Below are 20,907 nucleotides of genomic sequence, written 5' to 3'. Positions count from 1 at the left end.
CTCCCTCAAGAGCTTGAGCTGCATAGAGCAGGTGGTTCAATGAAAGACATCAGCACTTTGGAAAAAATTAAAATACAATTAAAAGAGCAATTAAATAGCAGCTGGTTTAAATAAGAGTCAATTCAGATTGGGTTTTACTCTAAGAACAACTCAATTCAGTTCTGCAGAATTATTTCTCAGAATTGAAAGGGTAAGAAAGTTTGGACAAAATATGTAGTAAGTAACTAAAACTGTCTCAGTCACATAGAACTCAGTTAAAAAGGGTACCAAAATAATGAAATCTAGATGAGGTATCACTTTCAAACTACTTTAAAAGTAGTCTGATTCCAAATCAGACAATCAAGTCCCGTGGCACTTTCTGTGGTCTTAAACCAGCTTTTCCCTAATTTTCAAAAAAACTTCCCTCTCCCTCACATTAAGTAAAATAACCACAGAAGCAACAAGAGAAAACGCCCAAGTATATAATGGAAAGAGGGAAACATACCAACATACACAACATACCAAGTCTGCATATTGGGGGGAAAAAAAAAAGTTTTCTACATTAAATGAGATCAACAGAAATAAGTGTTAAAAAGGGTCATGGTTAATTTCAAAATATACTTTAAAGGTTAGGACTGTCTCCAGGAAGAACAGGAGTTACTTGCCAAGTAGGAATTCTTGTCAATACCAGCTATTTGTGATCATCATAGTCTCGTAGTGGAGAAAACTTAGTCATTTCACAAAGTGAACACTACTTCTTACATTCATACCTCAAAGTCTTCTTTTCCCCCCACAGTGACACCCTTTCTCTACAGCACATATTATACAAAACGAAATGGTGGTTTCTGTGTTTGAAAAAGTTTGTTGGTTTTCTTTGGGTTTTTTTTCTTTTTTAACATGAAGTAGAATGAGAAAGAAAATTTTTGCGTTATGTATGAGCCATGAGAGTTTGAATTAACTCAGTCTATCTTGAATTAAATTTTGGGTTAATCTTCCAGGCTTGTGAGTTTGTATCTCATCTCTAGATAGCAAAGATACAAAAGGAAACTGGTGTCCCATGTATAAAAACCAATAATCACACACAGAATATTTTCCAAGAAATGCATTTCCAAAATGCAACTAACTGGAACTTTCAACCACAGTACACCTCATCAAAAAAACAGCATGATGTAAAAGAAGGCAAAATAATCCCAGAATAGCAGCATGTTGATTTACCTAAACAGGAAAAAGGGTTTTAAATAAAGAACTACACTTCCTGTACAGTGTTCATTTAGGATTAGAAGGCAGCTTGGCAAACATACTGAAAAAGGGGCACTGCAACTTCACAAAATCTTGCCATCTTTCCCTTCCATGCAGCATGCTCCATGGGTCACTCTCCTCCCAGAGGAACAGCAACCCGAGATACCTCCATTGAATTCTGCAATGTGCTTAGGTGAGAGGGAAAATAAGGAGCAAGTCTCAGGCTGCTCTTTACCATAACACAGCCTGAGACACGAGCAGCCCTTCCATTCCTCCATGCTGGAGTACTCTGGAGGTTTCAGTTCTGCCATCAGTCAATAACCAAAAAGCCAAGGCTCTGTTATTTAGATAAATGCTTTAAAAATTGGTTTAATTTCTTAAATTTTTCAAGTTTTAGGTTATATAGGGCTGATAAGCAAGATTTTTAAAGATATATACTATGGTTGAAAAACTTCCTAAGTACTGTAAAAAATTCTCTTACATATTGAACTATTTCCAGTTAAATTTCACTTTTGATTAAAAAAAAAAAAAAATTCTTTCTCCACTCACTTGTGTGGAGTACAAGAAAGCAGAAAAATAAGCAAAGACAAATTACCTTGTTTTGCACAAGATTTAGCTTAAACATAAAAGGCTAAAACTTCATCTCCTTAGTATTTGAGCGGTGCAGCTGAAGGGCTGCTTGTGCCCTATGTAAAAGTGATTAAAAATTTAGTTAAATTTTAATTCAACTGTCTTTCCAAAACAGGTGTTATCATAGTGTCATATAACATGAAACAAAACAGAGTGCATACATAAGCATACCATTTTGGCATATGCATATATACACATATTGTGCAAACCAAGATCAGTTATACCTGAAAAATAACCACACTTACCTGTTAATGTAACTTAGAGCAACATAGGTTGGCTGCTGAAGTTCTTGTTTCTCTAATACACGTGGGTCTGTATCTAGAATAAAAAATACATACACTGAATTGAGTTTTCTATATCGACAGTGAAACATATGGGACTCTATACTGCAAAGTAACATAAGTGAAGACAAGAGATACAAAATAGCTGAACCCAGTTTATCCATATAGAGTATGCTTAGCACAGCACAATCATTCGTTCATTCATTCATAAACACAGTATTGCATTACTTTACACAAGAATTTGAAACATCAACAGTGACATCATTTCCAACTGTCACACAAGCTTTCAAAATCCCCCTCATAAATATTAGTTTTCACTGCTTTCCATGATTTACAGTGTTAAAAGGATCAAGCTTTGTTCTTTTTTAATGTAGCTATTTCTAAATATGGTTGACACATTTTGAGATGTTTCAAGAACGATTAGATCTCTTCAGCTGGGACTTGATACATTTCTTCTGCATCTCTGAGTTTTGCTTTCTCCCTTCTCTACAGCTTATTTTCTGAAGCTCTCAATCAGAAAAGTCATACAAAAATGCACTTGAAGCAAAATGCTTGCCAAGCAGAGCATTGCCCACCAAAAGCCCTGAAGCAAACAATCCAATTCCCTTGAGTGCTAACTTTCTCACTCAAATGAAAGAACATGTTTTCAATCACTGTTTTCATTGTCCTTTTCAGTTAAGTCTTGCTTTTATCTAACAAAGTAGTCGTCTTGGTTTAAATTTCTGAAACCAAAACCAAGGGAGTATGCCCATAGTTCATGTAGTTTTCTTATGAAAAAAAAAGGGATTATATTGAGGTTTCAAATACGTTGCCTACATTGTAGAAATGCACCTTTAGGAGCTGAGCACAAACAGTCTTCAAAAGTTCCCAATGGAAGATGTGCATCGTGCCTGTGCAGATTACTACATAGTCATTAACAACATATTTTATGCATTACTTTAAAAGCAATTGTGGGTGCAACTTCTGCATTTTAATGATAAAGAATACAAACTGCTTTTACTAAACGGCTCCCCACAGCACTGCTGCTATCCATCTTTTATTTCTGAGAAGCATCTACTTTGTGTTGGGGGGGGGGGGCGGGGGGAGAGGAACCCCAAGCAAAACCCGTATTTTGGATTGTTCTTGCTTCTTCTACAACTTCAAGCATTGTTAATCTTTAAAAGCTCATTATCTTGATAGCCACATTTGTTTGACCTGATCAGTTGCTTCTGGTGGTTTTTGTGGGTTTTGTTTTGTTTTTAAAACGTGATACAATTATTTTGAAATCTGTCTCTGCTGCCCTGCCTTAAGGAAGATTAACTGAACTGAATGGGGACTGTACTTGAGGTAGGCGCATTTGTCACACCGTTGCCCGAAGCAGGTATTGTCTTTATTCAGCGAGCAGGGAATCCCCTGTACCACTCCCTCAAAGCTCAGACTGATCCTAATCTTTCTTCCTACATTTGCTCCTGCAAAGCTCAGGCTCCAGGATTTGCTAACATGCCTTTATCGATATGTCCCTAAAGAGATAAATACCTTTAAGGAAGTTCAGAGAAGAAGGATAAAAGCACAACTGCCAATCCAACCAGCAACCCCAAGCCTGTTATCCTTAAAAGGAGCAGATCTTGCTGGTGCCTGGGGAAATTCTGCAGTAATTACCAGCATACCGCTAACCAGACAGCACAGCATCAGCTATCTTCCATGTTATCTTTATAATTCTCTTCTCTGAGGAAGTTAGGTTCACGCAACACACAAAGATCTTTTACTTGCCTTTGTTTCTACAAAACCCACAGTCATTTAGCAGGCCAAGCATACAACTGCTGTCATGGTGAGCTCCCTTAGATTTACACCTTGGTGGTGCACAGCCTGCCATGAAACTGTCTCGATCCAGAATGTCTGCAGAGCATTAATCCCAGCCAGGACTATCTGAGAACTGCCTCAACCCAAGTTTAGGCATCTGTGGTTAAAGGATTACGTCTTTGCTAATCCAGTTCTTAAATGAGATTAACCTCCATCTATAAACAACAGTTTCTGTGACTGAAGTAGACAAAATTGGGGCTGGTTTACATCAGAGTGCTGCACATATCTGTGGGAGAGGACAAGGGAAAGCTCTAATGAAGAGTCCACCACCCTTCTGCTGCTTGCCAGTGGCTCACCATAACACCAGCTGAAGATGAAAATGCAAAGACAAAAACCAAAAGCCCCATAACTTTTATAGGAGTGTGTTATCAAAGCACAGAGAAATTTGCCTGCTGGCACCTGCACAAAGCAGAGTCCTGTCTCTCAATAGGTGCTGCCTGACACACTAGGAACACACTCCACACAGTCTCTGTTCAGTGTATCTATCCCTTCCCCCTCCACATATCAGACTTCACATGTATTTCAAGTCGATTGTGTTGTATATCCCAATTCCACCAAAAAATAATCCAGGAGGTGGTCAAGAAAATCTTGTATGAATTTAGCACTCAAAATGCTCGATGCATTTTTAGTCCTCTTGCAACCAGCTGCTGGGTTGCCAGTCATGAGAACGTTGCATTCACTTCTGCACTGCAGCAGGAACTGTACATAAACACTGTTGGATATTATTTCTCTTCCCCAGCTATAACAACAGAAGATAAAAAGAAAGGACAGAAACTTGCGCTGGGACTACCGCATGGCCCTTGGAGAAGTGCAGAAAAGAGCAGAGACCAGGCCAGCTGTGCCACGGGCGCCAGCAGCCATGCGGCCCCGGCACAGCCCTGCCCCAGGTGGAGGGGCATGAAAGCTGCACCAGTAGCCCCACTGCACCCGCCTAAAACCTGCACAGCCTTGCTATCCAGGGCACATGTACCCTGCCACCACTGCCAGCTTTCTTCTCACTGTCTTAAAATGCCACCAGTCCGCTCCTTCCTGCCTCCATTCCCTCTTCCTCATCCTCTGCCCAACCCCAGCCAGTGCCTTTCCTCTCTCCTGCCCCTTCCTAACCCCAGGTCTTGCTACTTGTCCTGCCTCCCATTGCTCTCTCCTGCCTCGCTGTCACGCTGCCCACTCGTCTCCCCTCAAAACATCCCGATATATAAACAAGTTAAAAATCACATGGAGATGTCTATAACCATTTGTTCACTCTTGTACCACAGGACTGAACATATATACAATTCTTTCCCTGTACTGCCCTCTTCCCTGCGGCCTCTGACTCCTCCCCCCCAATTGTATCTAGCCAGTCTCTACTTGCTTTGTTGATGTTAGTTAGCACACTTTTGAGCACAGGGTGAATATATACTATTGTTAACAACTACGAAAAGACCGCAACCATCCCAGGCTTGCTTAAAAGAAAAAAAAAAAAAAAGACAGTAATTCACATTTTTTTCTTTTTCTTTTTTTTTTTTTTTTTAAAGATAGCAAACACAGCTACAGTGAGATTAAGTAGCAGTATTCCCTGATGCTGAACCTTCAAGCCTGGACTACCAGTGCTCTGCTTCTCTCACACCTAAGCATATTCATACAGACACTAGCACCATTTTCTCACACCACACATGCTGCCCAAAGCCACAGTCTCTGAACATGCATTACCCCACTGACCAGGATGTTACGTATCAGCCAACACTCTCAACTATCTGACTCGAGGAGGAGGGGCAGGGGAGGCAAAAATCTGTTGTCAATCTCACAAAATGGCCCTGTATAACGTTAAATGTTTACTCAATGTTTCTTCACACATGCATAGGCTGGTCAAAGTCAGCCAAAAGTAGCCTAAATAGTTTCCAAACAGACATCTATAATGGATTAAACACTCACAGTTGACAAATCTTTTTCTTGAAAAGTATTTAAGCAGTACAACCTAGGACTGATCTGAGCTCCCTTTCTTACAAGAAAAATATCCAGACAGCGCACACAAAAACAACTACAGATTTTGAAGGGACTGGTTGATTAGCATTACTTTAACTAGTTACCCTCGCTTCTTGAATTAACATGGGCAATCGAAGACTCGCTACTTCATTAGTTTTGCTGTAACACTTTAAATCTGTTAGAACAAATTGCCACCCGCTGTACATTAGCTGCCTTCATTACTTGTCTCTTCTCATAAGCATTATGTTCCACTGATTTCATACCACGGAAGAAGAAAAGCACTATGTACTTTCTGTAATGCTGTGGGGTTTTTTTAGCTATGTCCTCTTATTTTACTATGGTGTTAGAATTTGGAAACCCTGTTTTTTTCTCTTTTTCTTTAACGAAATGTTATTAAAATGAAATTTGGATTTCATATGAACTACCGCAGGGTTTTGTTCTGGGTCCCACCACCTCACTATTAAAAGACTGAAGCATGGGTGCTAACATCCACAAGAGAGTTACTCAACTAATCATCTATAGGATTAGACACCTCCAATTTCTCAAATCCACAACCTGTTTCATACTGGGCAACCAGACAAGTAGTATGAGTGTGTAATTAAGGCTAAGACCATAAATTGCACTGCGCTATCTTTGAACTGCTCAGATGAAGCCAGGCATTTTCTGTGGAGCGTGTTCTAACAAAATGAATTACTGACTACTGAACCAAGCTACAATTACTAAATCACTTCACTCTATGCAGAAATAACTTGCAGCTTGAAAACACTAAAATACTTCACCAGGTTAGGATTTTGCAAAGAGAGCAAATAATAAAAAAGGCATATGCATCCTTTGTGTGAGTACAGTCTTCATCAATTATATAACTTTGTTCTACATGAGTATTTCTGCACAAAAATACATGCCACATCTTCGTTATTATATAATGGAGCAGTGAGTTTTGCCCTACAAGATACAAGAAAGTTATCATAAGCAACTTCACATGAGAACTTCACTTTCATAAAGTCTCTGCATTTAAATCACTGTGAAAAATCACTTTTTACCTTATAAAGGGCACACAGAAAAGTGCTAACAAATTTCAGTGGCATTATTTTACAATCGCAAGCTTTCTTCTTACAGGGACTAAGAAAGGTCACTATCACTAGCGAAGTGGTAAAGATAGTCTCAGAAGAAAAAAATAATGACTTAAAGGAGGTAAAATTTAAACTACTCGTCAATGTCTTGAATATGAAGTGGTCAGTGCTGCTTTTACCCCACTATGCCACCACTTAACAGGCAGAAGTTGAGGTCAAGATTGACAAAAGTCCAGGTACCTAAAGAAGGACATATGAATCCCTGTTCACATACTGGATGGTCAAGATTTTTTGGTAGCTGTAACTCTCCAACAGATTTCACTGATGTTGTAGATATTGCATTTTGGGGAGGGGTAAGGGGGGTGTCCATATCTTAAAAAGACTCAGGTTTGAAAAACATGTCTTCTATCAGCCATGCCATTACTTAAGCCAAATAGCTGCAACAAAAGCAAAAAGACAAAACTCCCCTTGCCAACCCAAGGGTGTTATTTCTGTTCAATCTCAAAAAGAGTAACAAAGTGCCTCAAAGGGTATGAAAATAATGGCCCTGCAAGGGATTTTAAAAGCACTAAAACTCATATTTACAAGGACCAAGGCCTTACAGTATGATCTATCTCCCAAGTCACTTGGAGATGTTTATGATAATCTCACCTTTTTTGTGCAAGATCACACTGAGGTGAACTGCCAACACAGAGGTCCCCCAGACTCACAACTGGCTTTGTCAGAACATCCGTACACACGTTCCGCTCGCCCACCACCAGGTTCACAGAGTGCCTGTCTTGTATTTCACTTGGCCTTGAAACTGGCTGATATAAGTCAGCTCAGCTAGTTAATTAAAACCTACACTTCCCTTGAAACTAGCTCGCTTCACTAATGATGCCAAGGCAAACATTTCTGTTGGCTTCCTCAAAAGTCTGCAATTGTTCTTAGGTGGATGTAGCTTAAAAAGCCAGAAACAGATAAATTCAATGTTACTGGAAACTGTTCCCCATCCAAAACCTCCATTACAAGGAAGCCATTATGAATTTCACAGTTTCAATTCCAAATGCAGTGTTATTCAGGTCTTCTCATGAATTTAAAGAATAAGATCACAGACAACTATGATTTTACAGATATTAACATGGTCCCCTAATTATATCTTTAATAGAAAATTTTTTCCCCTCATCTCCAAAAAGAAGATGATGCTCTACACTTCAAAGACAGAACATTGGAGGATAAATACCATGATTCTGCAAGAGTTTTAAACCTACCTGACTTCAAGAACACCTTTAATATTTACGCACAAGTTTAAGTTCTTTCCAAGATTAAGGTGTTAAATGCCACCAAGATGGACTTATAAAAATGTGTGAAACAGATTAGATACCAAACTCTTCCACATTTCCAGATTAAGTTCTCATTAAATAGATGACTAAGAAAGCTACATTCAGGCAAGTACAAGCAAGAAAATACTGTATTTATTTCAACTTTCACAGTTTCAGTAAACACTAGAGGCTTCAGGATATTTTTTCAGTACAAAATTCTCCCTGTTTGGTCTATCCCAGAGTTGCAAAAATTTCTCAGTTAGCTGCAAACAGTTTATTTCCCCCATCAAATTGCTCGTAAGTGCATGAAGCCATGAAAAAAAACCCTGAAAGACACAGGCCACATAAATATTACAAGAAGGTCACGAAACTGCAGTCTTTTTGGCCCACTGGGAGACAGCTCTATTGGGCAGACAGTGCTCTACTGGCACTCGGCTGCTGCTCAAACCAGGCCTGCGTACTTTCCACTCAGCAACTGATTGATTGCAATTGCTGCATTACCGCAGAAGGATAACAGAGTCCAAAGCCAAGGTAAAGCATCATAGGTCACAGACCAAAGTTTAAACTACTGTGGAGTTCTCCTAAAGCCTGCAAGCACAAAGAAGTTAGCATTAATCTTAACAACTGCAAATTACATATTACGCATGTAGGCAAGTGGTTAGCAAAAAGAAATACCAAACAGAAGGTTTATTTAAATGAAGGCTGCCTCAGGAAAAAAAGCCAACAAGTATATATTGGAAATGCACACATAGGCAGCTAGAAGGCTAGAAAGTAGCATCTGCTGACTTAACACCCTGGTTTAGCACACACTAGCCTCTTTACATAGCTGCCCCTCACAAGGAAGCGAGGCAGTCTTCATGGAAGTTCCTGAAGAAAATGGGAATTTGTAAAAACTGCCTCTTCATAGGAAACACACCCTGATCCCAGGGACACCACTCCAGCATTTTACCTTCGCTGAGTGTTATGACTGCAGAACCTGTAAGAAGCAGTCAGAGGACATCACTGCAAGAGGGACTGTATAAAAAAGGGGGTCACAGAAGTTCAAAAGCAGCCTGCTGAAAATTAAAGTACAAAAACCTCCAAGAACACCACAACCAACAGCATCCATTCACTGCTGCAGACCAGCACATGTGAAACTCCATTTTATAACACAAACTCTGTGAGATGCAAGAACTCAGAGTTTTGCCATACGAGAAAATGGTATATTGCTGGGTGATAAGGTAGCATATGGTATTTCAGATAACCTACACAGAAACAAATCTGTGCTTTGGTCTTACAGCAAACACAAGAGTAGAACATTTTTTATATAAGCAAACAGAAGAGTAGAACTTTTTTTTATATAACACTATTACTGAGCAATCCCGTTTCATCCTTGTAAGTTGCCACTATTTAATTCAGACTGTGAACTCTTAGAACTAATGGCCATCCCTTACCTCCCATTGCCCAGGCAAATAGGGTCCTGATTACAGCTTCACATGTACTAATTTAATGCATAATTACTAAAAGGATTTCAGGTTAAAATGGTAGCTCAGCAACACAACTGAGTAGATCATTTGACATTTTCAGTTTTTAATTTAAAAACCAAATAGCCAAGTAAACATAAACACAAGGATTTGATCTTCTGAAAAGTATCTTTTATTTAAAAAAAATAAAAATATTTGTGATATAACCATATGTAAGAAAAAGATATTTCAGATATGGACAACAGAAAAGAGAAAGAATGCATGGCATCCAGCCATGGATCCTGAATCTTTAAAATGTTCTAATTTCTGCAATTAAGTTAATTATTGCACACTAGTAAGTGACCACAGTGCTCCTCAGTTGCTGAAACCAACCTTCGGATCTGTCATGCTGTCTTCAAATAGGCAATTAAAGTGAAAAATGAGAGTGTGCATAACTTTCCAGTGCCATATATTATATATAAATAACACAACACACAAATAAGAACAGGACAGAAGTTCTCAACCCAAACACTTGATCAACTTAGTCATGCCTTCATCTGTTTATTTGAAAATATATTACTTTGCTACTCTTGTGGTCCTTATTACAGACAATCTACTGCCTTAAGAAGAGTTTCCCCTTGCCAGAAATTAAAAGAACTTTCCATTCCTCTGTCCCCAAAATAACTTGCATTAACCGAGGTTGGATAGCATCAAATGTGCTAGAATAACCCCGAAGTAGTGGACAGATCCAAGCAACTGATCTGTTCCTTTGTTCCTCAGTCGGGCAATCTGGTTGACCAGAACTTGCCCGAGGTTGCCCAAAGAGTTGCTTTCTTGCTTTACACCAATTTACAGTACTGTAAACCAAGTGCAGAATTTGTGAAATCCTTTATTTAAAAGATTAAAAAAAAAAGGATCATATACTGTAAGCGTTCTCACTGGGAAACTTGAAGGTCATATGTAGCCTATGAGGAACAACATCACAGCTCCCTTCCCATCCTTACAAGGTGTGCGAGCTCTCTGTGTACCATCCTGCATGCTCGTCGCTTTCCCAAACCCCCTTGCTCCGGCAGGTGAGCGCAACTAGCATCCTCTCTCAGCAGAGAAATTCAAGCTGTGGCCTTTCCTGGTCCCATTAGAAGCGGTGCCGGTTAGAGATACAGCCCAGTCCACGTGGGCCTCCTCAGACCTCTGGCACAGCTAAACAACAGGCTACCACCTACAGCCTGCGGTTGCCTCTGGCAGAAGGGATGGCACCTGAGCAACCAGTTTTTAAGCCATCTCCCATGCGCCCCCTCCTCCAAAAACCCAACCAAAACTCCAGCAGCAACTATGAAGCAAGGAGCTGTGTAGGAGAGTATAACTGTAATTCATTAAGAGAATATTACTGTGCACTGTGATTGCAGACATCCTCATAATATTCTCGGTAGCTTGTGTCTGAGAATATAAAAAGTAATGCTGTAAATCAGATACTTAATTTCTATTCAAACGGAACGTAATTGCTGGTAACTAGCTGCAGAGCTACAAATGTCAAAAAGGCGTCTCCTGATCTTTCAGATGTAGCGAACTGCAAGCACGCTTCATGTGCTGTGATGCTTTTCCACTTATTATGTTAATTAGTTTTTATTTGAAACATACAATTATTGCTGCAACCAAATGCACTAATTAATGGTTACTTTTAACATGTAAAATATTCATTAATCAAATCAACAGGAGATCAGCAGAGTGCTGGAAAGGTCCCTTAGAGAAGGGGAAAAAAAAAAAAAGAATCTGCTGCTACTTTATTTTATTTTCCTTTTTTAAATTGTGAAATATACTCAATTTTTAAGCATTTGAAATGTTAACATCTTGCTTGCATCTTCTAAGTGCAAATATACTTAATGAAGCTTGAAATAGAGAAAAATTAGAATGCCATTTTCACAGAACTTCCCAACATTTAATTCAAGTCAAATAACCTCATGAGGTGCCACTGGAGAGTGTTAAAATAAAAGGTCCATTCGCACTTAACAGTCAAGCACACAAGATATAACATATATTATTAGTAATCTCTAAAATGATCCCATTTCAATAATGAAACGAGTATTTTTATTCCTCACCACACTATGATGTTTCTTTTGTCTGAGAGTTTGAAAAACCCATACACTGTGGAAAGGCACTCACGTTTAATTCACCCGAATTGGGGAAAGTCCCCAAAATTAATTAAAAGAAAAGTAGTAAAAAATTTAGGGATATTACTCTATACTGGAACAATGATAAAATCACCTTCATGGCATGCAGCACTGCCCCCAAATACACACACCAGTACGACAGTCTTTTTAATCACTTTTGTAGGCCCTGACTACACTCAGTGCCCTCTGCACCAGCGGTAACACCACAGCTATGTTGGCAGAGCCCTCTAACGGGGACGCAGCAAGAGCACATCAAAAGGACTGCTCTTGTTGACATAGTTGTATCACCTCCCCAGATGACACACGATGCCAATAAAAACACTCTGCCTGCATAGCTGTGAGCCCCCCCGCGCCCCCGGAGGCGAGCTGGTATGGGGATGCCTGTCGGGGAAAGCGTTTTTCATTCTCTGTGCTGACAGACTGGAGAGAAAAGAAGGAAAGGGCTGGAGGGTGCTTTCCAATGCAGACCCAGCCCTGCATGCAGATTTTCTAGGTGTTCAGTCAAAAACCTCCACTTCCAAAATTCACACGTTTTTCCACTCTCTAAGGTCATACTCATCATTACCCATTACATTTGGAAGCCGACAAAAAAGAAAAATGAGGAGCATTCATCTTGCAATCAGCATTTTGCCAAAATTAAGAGGAAATAATTTTTGAAGTTGGCAATGGATTGATTGAGGGTTGAGTTTAGTGGGTTTCTATGAGAACCCAGGCCTGGCCTGGGCAAATCCATTGGGAGGTTTGGCCTTTTTTGGGCAAAACTTGGTAACTAGTAGTAGAAGAGCAATCTTTACATAAACCACAAGTCTGTGCTTTTTCAAATCAAGCATGTGAGGAGAGTACATACTTAAATCCATATTCTAGGATAAACAGTTTTGCATAAAGCAGTTATTTAAAAACAGCTAGTTTTCCTATTAAAAAAATGGAAAATGTATAGGTTTGTGTTTTGTCTTTTTATTATTATTACTCAAATACTCAAACCCTTGTTCTCATCTAGTTTTAATAATGAAAACCTGGCTAAACATTCCAAAATAAATAAAACCTAGTATTACTTTAAATAAAAGTTCAAAATATATATCTTGACAGTTCTGATGCTTGAGGGTTTTATTTCCCAAAGTAGTAATGATCTCCAGGAGTTAAAATAATATGATTATATCCCAACTCCATGGCCAGCTAAGCCACAACTGAACTGCAGTGGCACATATTTCATTTGCAATGTCAGAAGATCTCCATTTCAGGCTATCAACATAGCACTAAATTTTCAAGTGTCATTGAAAACATGCCGTTTTTAATTTTGGCTGGAAACACTAAAATGAACCACTATAGGCAGCACAGCTAGTATTTTACAAGTTAAACCTCTTCATCTTTACCAGGAATCAAAAAGGAAAGCTTTTTACTGTAAGTTATTGTTGTGGTTTAACCCCAGCCAGCAAGTAAAGTACCACACAGCCGCTCGTTCACTCCTCCCCACTCCCAGTGGGATGGGGAAGAGAATAGGAAAAAAAAAAAAAAAAAAAAAGTAAAACTTGTGGGTTGAGATAAGAGCAATTTAATAATTAAAATAAAATATAATGATAACAATAAAATATAATAATAATAAAAATAATAATTGTAATGAAAAAGAATATAACAAAAAGAGAGAGGGAAAAAACCCAAGAAAAGACAAGTGATGCACAATGCAATTGCTCACCACCCGCTGACCAATGCCTGAGCAGCGATGCGCCCCTCCCGGCCAACTCCCCCCATTTTCTATACTGAGCATGACATTCTATGGTATGGAATATCCCTTTGGCTAGTTCTGGGTCAGCTGCCCCGGCTATGCTCCCTCCCAGCTTCTTGTACACCTGCTTGCTGGCAGAGCATGGGAAACTGAAAAATCCTTAACTTAGGATAAGCGCTACTTCGCAACAACTAAAACATCAGTGTGTTATCAACATTATTCTCATACATACATAGCACTGTACCAGCTACTAGGAAGAAAATTTACTCTATCCCAGCCGAAACCAGAACAGTTATTTACTGTCTCTTCACTCCTCTGCAAACAGTCGTTGCGGGATTTTTTGGTTTATTTTGAGGGAGGGTTGTATTAGAAGGAAACAATACCTATTTTTCCTGTGAGTCACTAAAATTGCTGTAAGAAGCTTATCTTCTGGGCTACTACTTTGCACAGTCCTGTAGGATACAGACTGGATTCCTAATCTTCACTTCCTGCTGACAGGAACAGGGAGTACACAAAACTAAGCAATTTCTGGTAAGGAAGAAGGAAATGGCATCATTACTTAGCGTTACTCAAGAGAAGCTCCCTGCAGAAGATGGCAACTATGCCCAGTGGAGCCAGAGGCTGGTGGAGCAAGAGCGGGAGCCAGCTGTGTAAGAATGCTAGGTGCTCAGATAACCTTTATTTCCTGAAATGTCTTTTCCAAAATTCATTTGGATTTACTGTCTCTTACACAATTTTATTATTTTATTTCACTGGAAATAATTTTACCACCAATGTGCCTTATCCAAGACTATGAGCAACTCCACATTTGTCACCAGTGCTACACATGAAACACGCAGCAACAAGCCTACCCCGCAGGGAACAAAACCCACACACATACGCATATCATATATCAGTACATTTCTTGCAGGGAGCAGGGTGGGGTGGGGTGTGGGGGTGTCCCTCTCTCTAAGAGAAAGACATCATCACTGAAAATAGTGCACAACTGTGAACCTAATACTGTGAGACAAAAAATCTACTTCTCTGCAAACAAATTGACAATAAACCTAGATAAAAATAGTTATCCCAAACTGCACCTTTTAAAAGTCTAACACTCAATCATTGGGATAACAAGGACTGGTATGGAAGAAATTTTTGAAGTGCTGTTAACCATCAACCTTGAACAACAAGGCTATTTTGTTTGCCCTTAAGTACTAACAGTGGAGCAGATCCTCTGCACTTTTGTACCTTTGATACCTGTTCTTGAAAGAGAATTTCAAATTATCTTCTCTTGAGAAGTAGTAAGGTGAAATAGATTATTTCATACACTAGTTACCACTTGAGTTCCAGTATCTCCAGCCACTGGAAGCCACGTGTGGTAAGTGGTTTGGTGCCCTCCACTGAATGACATCTGGCTACCTCAGTGCAGCTCCTAGAGGACAAGAGTTTGCAGAGCATGGAAGAGGTGAAGCCTTGCAGCTTGATCGAAACTGGATCCTGTCATTTGCAGTCTCACCACAACGGCCTGAACTGATACAACACAAAGATAAAACTGAGGTCTTACCCTCACCCAACCACTCATGAACTGAGGCTTGCAGAGGGATGAGAGGAGACATTTTCTGTCCCGGGGAATGCTGTGCCAGTTTTCTTGGTAAGAAAACTTACAAGTTTGCAGCGTGGCCAAATGACTTTTTCCTCATCATTAAGCCCAGTGCAGATTTCCACATGCTGACCCACCCTGGTGTGTCATCTGCAGGGGCAGGGGCGGGAAGGGAGGACAGCTGTAACTCACAGAGAGAAAGTTGCTTTTAACTGTGAACCCCACCAGCCAGGGAAGGGAAACACCCTTCCCACAACAGGCAGCGGCGGCCGCTCCTTCACGGGGAGACACAAGCGCCAAGAAATGCCTTGTACGAGTCCTTAGTAGAAGATGAGACAGAAACGAGACATTCAGCTCTGGTGTGAAAAGACATACCACCGGGGCCGGGTCATTAAAGCGACGAGGATCAGTTTGCACTGGATTTACCACAGTCTTTGCAAACCTCCCGTGCGCTTCCATGCAGGGACGAGCAGGCCGTGCCCCGCCCGCCCAGCCAGCAGAGACCGAGACGCACCGAGAGGGCGCTGCCACCCGCCCAGCTCCGCCGAAGGCGGAGGCCGCAGCCCCGCGGAGAGCCAGGCCCGCCGCGCCCCCTCGTGGCGGCGCCGAGAGCGCGGCCCCGGTCTCCAGCGCCGCTCGCCCGCCGCCATTTCCCTTCCCGGGCGCAGCTGAGGTGCGGAGCGGCCGGCGGCTGCCGTTTCATTGACGTTATTTCACCTCCCGTAACCGGAGGGGTTTTCGAGCCGTTTCGCACCGTCTGAGTTTTCTCCTCACAAGGCACCGGCGGCAGCCGCCGTGTTTCCCCTGTCATTTCTGGCAGGCACGTAGCCCCTCAGGTGCTCTACGCCAGTGGTGACGGGAAGGATGGTAGGGGAGGTATCACATTTAACAACAACAACAGCAACAAAATAATAATAAATTTTTAAAATCTGCTCCTGTCAGGGGAAGTCAGAGCGGTCAGTCAGAGGAAGCGACAGAGGAAACCTGAGCGTGACAACCTACCATGGAAACACAGGGCACTGCGAGTGCCACGCGCAGGCCCCGGCTCTGCAACGATGTTTTGAAACGGGGTATACAGGGGTATACAAAACAGCTTCCCTGATGAACACAGCAGATACACTGGTTCACCTTCACAGAAGAGAGGGGCGTGCAGCTGCCTTGGCCTTTATTGCCACTCAGTAACATTAAAACATTCCTGTTAGAATTTACAATATTATCCACTGCTTAAATACTAAGTGTGTCACTCCTCTTTAGCTATTTCTTTCCAGTCATTTCTTCAAAACAGAAAGGTATTGAGATACTTTTTCTACTTCCAGTGGCTCTGATGCAGAGAAAACCCAAATCAGATTGAATTAAGCTAAGCCTCAACATCTCTGAAAGATAACACTTGGGGGCGGGAGGGGGAACAGGAAGAGGTGAATGATCAGTTTAAAATAGAAAATAAATTCAGATAAGCCTAAAAATGTTGACATTAAGTAGAGATTTAAGGAAATCAATGAGCTTAATAATCAAAGATGCTTTAAGGCCAAGGCATGTTCTTACACATTCTATTTTTACTTTATTATCCCAATCACAAACATGCTGTGTTCAACAAATAGACATGAATTTCCCAGTGTGAACACAAAGGAAATGCAGTAAGTTACCAATTCCGTTAAAATTCTAATACTCTCTTTGCCCTCATATAGAATTTGAATATAGAATTATTAATCAAATAGTCACACCAATGAATACAAAGTTAGCTTACCACAATAAAAAACTCCCCGTAATTACAATTCAGGCAACAGGAAGACTGTTCACTAAAAAGTTCACAAAACATCACATGCAATTCTTCGGCTTCCACAGTTTTGCCTGACGTTCATGTAAGCTGAAGTGGCTGTACTTCCTTAATGTTTCATGTAATAGAAAGCAACAGAAGGGCACTGCACTTTTGGCAGGTGAAAGTGGTGCTCCAGGTTCATACGAGTCAAGCTCAGGAAGGCTTCTCAGCAGAGAAAGCTCATTTTCTGCTCAGGAACACCTAAGAGGATCAAGCAATCTAATAATGCACTGATATGTCAAAAATCTGTTTTAATTAAGTTAGACAAGACACAAAAGAGAAAATTTCCTACAAACAGTAAAATTTCTCCTTGCATTGAATTATGTACGAAGAAAATCTGTTCACTCATTTTTGCACATGAGCTTGAGATGTTGTGTATTTCTGGTGTCTTCTACGAATGCAGACAAGCGATGCCTCACTCCTAGCTCAGTACAACTTCAAAAGGCAGTACTGCTCTGTTTCAAAACAGTGTTAAATTTACTGTATTTACTAGTCTGTAGCCATTTGAAAAATGGATTATTCAGAATCACCAAAACATCAGTTATTTTGCTCTTCTTACGTATTTTAAGTAATTAGAATCAATAAGAACTTGGAAACAGGTAGGGGGGAAAGGAGGACATCAGTGATGTCGAAAACTCAAGCAAGGCCTTCTCAGATCGTGATACCTAAATATCTACAGTATATATACACCTTTCCTGGTATCTCAAAGAAAAGATGCACATTCCTCTAAACAATCCAGCTGCTAATTTTATATTTAATTGCTGCCAAAAAAAAATTACTTCCTAACGTGATGGTTTAGTACCTTCTAAATACTACTATTGTTACTACTAAACAGCAATTAACTGTTAAAAGTTGATAGCATTATCCATTATTACAGCAATAAATCTTAGTATTATTTTTATTCTGTACTGTTCCTCCTCTGATCAACAGCCAATTATGAAATAAAAAAGCACAGCATACATTTATCAAAATGATTTAAGGGATATGATAAAATGGAGACACTTAGTAGATAAAGGTTCTGATGCTGAATTTAAGGACCATTCAAACTGATAAATTTGGCTCAATGTTTATTCAGCTATGCTGTTACTTACTCTGTTGGAGTTATTTTTAAACACAATTTTTAAAAATTCTCTAAAGAGCATTAAATAATTTGGCCCCAAAAGGCTACCAGTCTATAGAAAGACACTTTCAAGTTTAAAAATAATAGTTCTTTCTCAAAACATATTTCAATACTCATCTTACAAATCTAATTGCACATAACATTGGAAAAGTAACATCACCTTTCCAAGTATGTTACTACATGCAACAGCAGATGGCTTCCCATTTGTAGTCTGCTTCTCTCATCTCAAGAAACAGCTTAAAAAGTTTAATCAAACTCTTTAAAATGTTTCCATCAAACACTTATTTAAAAAGGTATGGCCTATTAAAAGGGTACTTGTTCAGAGTAAGAGCTTGTTTGGTTTGCTGTTTCTAAACAAACTAATAAAGAACCCAATTGGCAACAAAAATCTTTCTCCAGGTTCGACACCTGCACTATGTAACTGCATTCCTGCCGGGATTAGTTCACAATATTTAACTAAAGTTGCTTTGAACTCTTCAGCACTAACATGGAGTAAATAAGTGTGGTGGTTGGATTACAAGAGAAATTAAGACCACCGGCAAGAATACTCACCTCCCCGCAAGCATTTTCCCTGCCCCTCCCAATAAGCCTTTTCTATTCCCTGCTTCTGTTTCTAAATACATCTACTAAGGCTAAGTGAAGTATCTCCCTCTCCATTCCATTCGGATTTTAGCAGCTTTTAATATTCATTCCTTAATGCAGTGTCAGTGTGCTTATCCCTTGCTCTACAGAGTGGTATTGATTTGCAGTGAGAAGCAGAGAAATGCCTAGTAACTCCTCCATAATTTATTCTAGCTCTAAAGCTTTTCACTACAGTCAGTACACTACCTAATAGCCTAGTCAAAATGAAGACAAACATCTTCTATGACAGAAAACTGTGGGGAAGGTGGCATGAATTAAAGAGTATGGAAATAAACACCTTAAACAAACCACCTCAGTGGGAGACTGACACTGTCTGTCTGCCAATGAAGTGCAGACAAGATGCTTAGAAAAGCCCCGTAACAAAGAAAACGCTGCATATTGTTCAAGGGTTCCCATGTCAGCACCACCCCTGAAGCCAGAAACATTAATAACTTTTCTTTTGCTTTTCTCCCTTCTGGGGAGGAGAAGGGAGTTAAAAATCAAAACAAACAAACAAAAGTATCTAAAGAAGATTGCTTTTACTGCTAGTTGAAATTTGTCCATGCCAAGTACTAATGTAAAATGCTGGGGTTGAAGGTTTCTTGTTTTTGTTTTGAAAGGGATAAGAGAGTCCTACAATTTGGCTGAATCGTAAAAAGCTTCAGGCTCTCCTTACCAGAGGCTCTCCACTGCATCAGCTCAGAAGCCAAACTTAACAATTTGATGAGGTAATTAGCTTTGCTTACACCTTTTCCTAATTAGATCTACCTTTTTCTCCTTTACATACTTGGAAAACACTTCACTAAATTTAGTAACAATGAAATGTATCAGACTGACAGCTGTCAAAAAATGCCCTCTGTATTACCTTGGTAAGCAGAATTTCAATATGAGCAGTCAAAATATAAGTTTTTCTGTTGTTATATCACTGGGGTAAACACTTTCCAGCTTCCAAGTCTGAAGGCACGTACCGGCACATCATTCCAACACAGGATGAGACCCAAGTACTCCAACAACCCATTGCAATCTGACTTCAACAGAAAGAAATCTCTTCAGTGGGCTGCAGAAGGAAGACACAGGAAGGTACAACATGCTCTAACATCCCTCACTCTAAATCATCAGTGGACTAGGACAGAGGTAGATGACAGGAGGCAGACTGCACTACAGTCATGATGCAGCCTGAGGTAGTGTCGGCTGGAAAGACAATAGTCCATTCTCCATGTCCATGCAATAAATGGCCTTCTCTCTGCAGCTACCAGCTAAGATTATAAATCAGCATGTTTTGCAATATTAAAAGCCACTCCAGCTGCAAAGGAACCAAGATCATAAATTCTTTTCAATGCACAGCATCAGGCAGTAGCGAGGCTTTCCTGACAACATTAGACAGCTGTAAAATAGCTGCTTCAAATTTAGTTTCTATTACAGGAGATGGAAAAGACCTGTATGAACTATTTAATTAACAGATCAAGCTAGTAAGACCCATGAGGAAAAAATTTAGCTCTTAACAAAGGGTTTTAAAAAAAAAAGATTACATTTTATATTCTATGTGGTGTTTTTGAATTGAATTAAGACAAAAACCTGGGTTGAAGAACATCTCCAGATCTCATCTCCCCATTGCTACTAATGCATGTCAAGTTAACAGTGGGGATACAGTTTGAGGTATCTGTCAAAAGGATCAGCATGCTAACTAGAGGTCTGGGGAATCCACACACTAGCTCTTCCTCACACAGACTTGAAAAAGGTCATTGCTAATCAGTTTCTTTTTCTCATATGAAGTCAAGTGGCTCTAATCTCTAGCTGATCACTTAATTTACCAAAAAGGAAAGCAGACTACTTTTTCTACAACTCAACAGCAGCTGTAGTTCCCCTCATGTGTTACCTATACAAATTACATCTCTGCTGTACACTAGACCTGATTATTTAAGAGCAGGTTTGGAGTGGAAGGGGAAAGGAGCATTGTAGTATCTGCCATCATCATTAAAGGATCCTTGAATTCTCTGGCTAATGATGATCAATAGCTGCAATTATTGCTCAGTGCTTTCACTGAGACTTGGACTCTGAATGCGAGAAGAGCATGTTATGAAATCTGAATGGATGCCATCAGTAAAAGAACCACAGTTACTTTTCTTTAAGTCCAGTTATG

The 20,907-nt window shown here is 40.0% G+C and overlaps 1 protein-coding gene across 1 annotated transcript in view; it reads right to left on the bottom strand.

Moving 5' to 3' along the window:
- Positions 1-20,907, bottom strand: part of JAZF1 (JAZF zinc finger 1) — a 201,061-nt gene that overhangs the window by 88,660 nt on the left and 91,494 nt on the right. Inside the window, exon 2 of the mRNA XM_050891630.1 lies at positions 2,094-2,166. Within this exon, the coding sequence (XP_050747587.1) occupies positions 2,094-2,166 (73 nt within the window). The remainder of the gene's footprint in view (positions 1-2,093; positions 2,167-20,907) is intronic.

Source organism: Gymnogyps californianus, chromosome 2 (genome assembly GCF_018139145.2).
Source record: "Gymnogyps californianus isolate 813 chromosome 2, ASM1813914v2, whole genome shotgun sequence".
NCBI lineage: Eukaryota > Metazoa > Chordata > Aves > Accipitriformes > Cathartidae > Gymnogyps > Gymnogyps californianus.
Note: the sequence above shows the minus strand (reverse complement) of the source record. Positions and strands in the feature narration are given on the sequence as shown.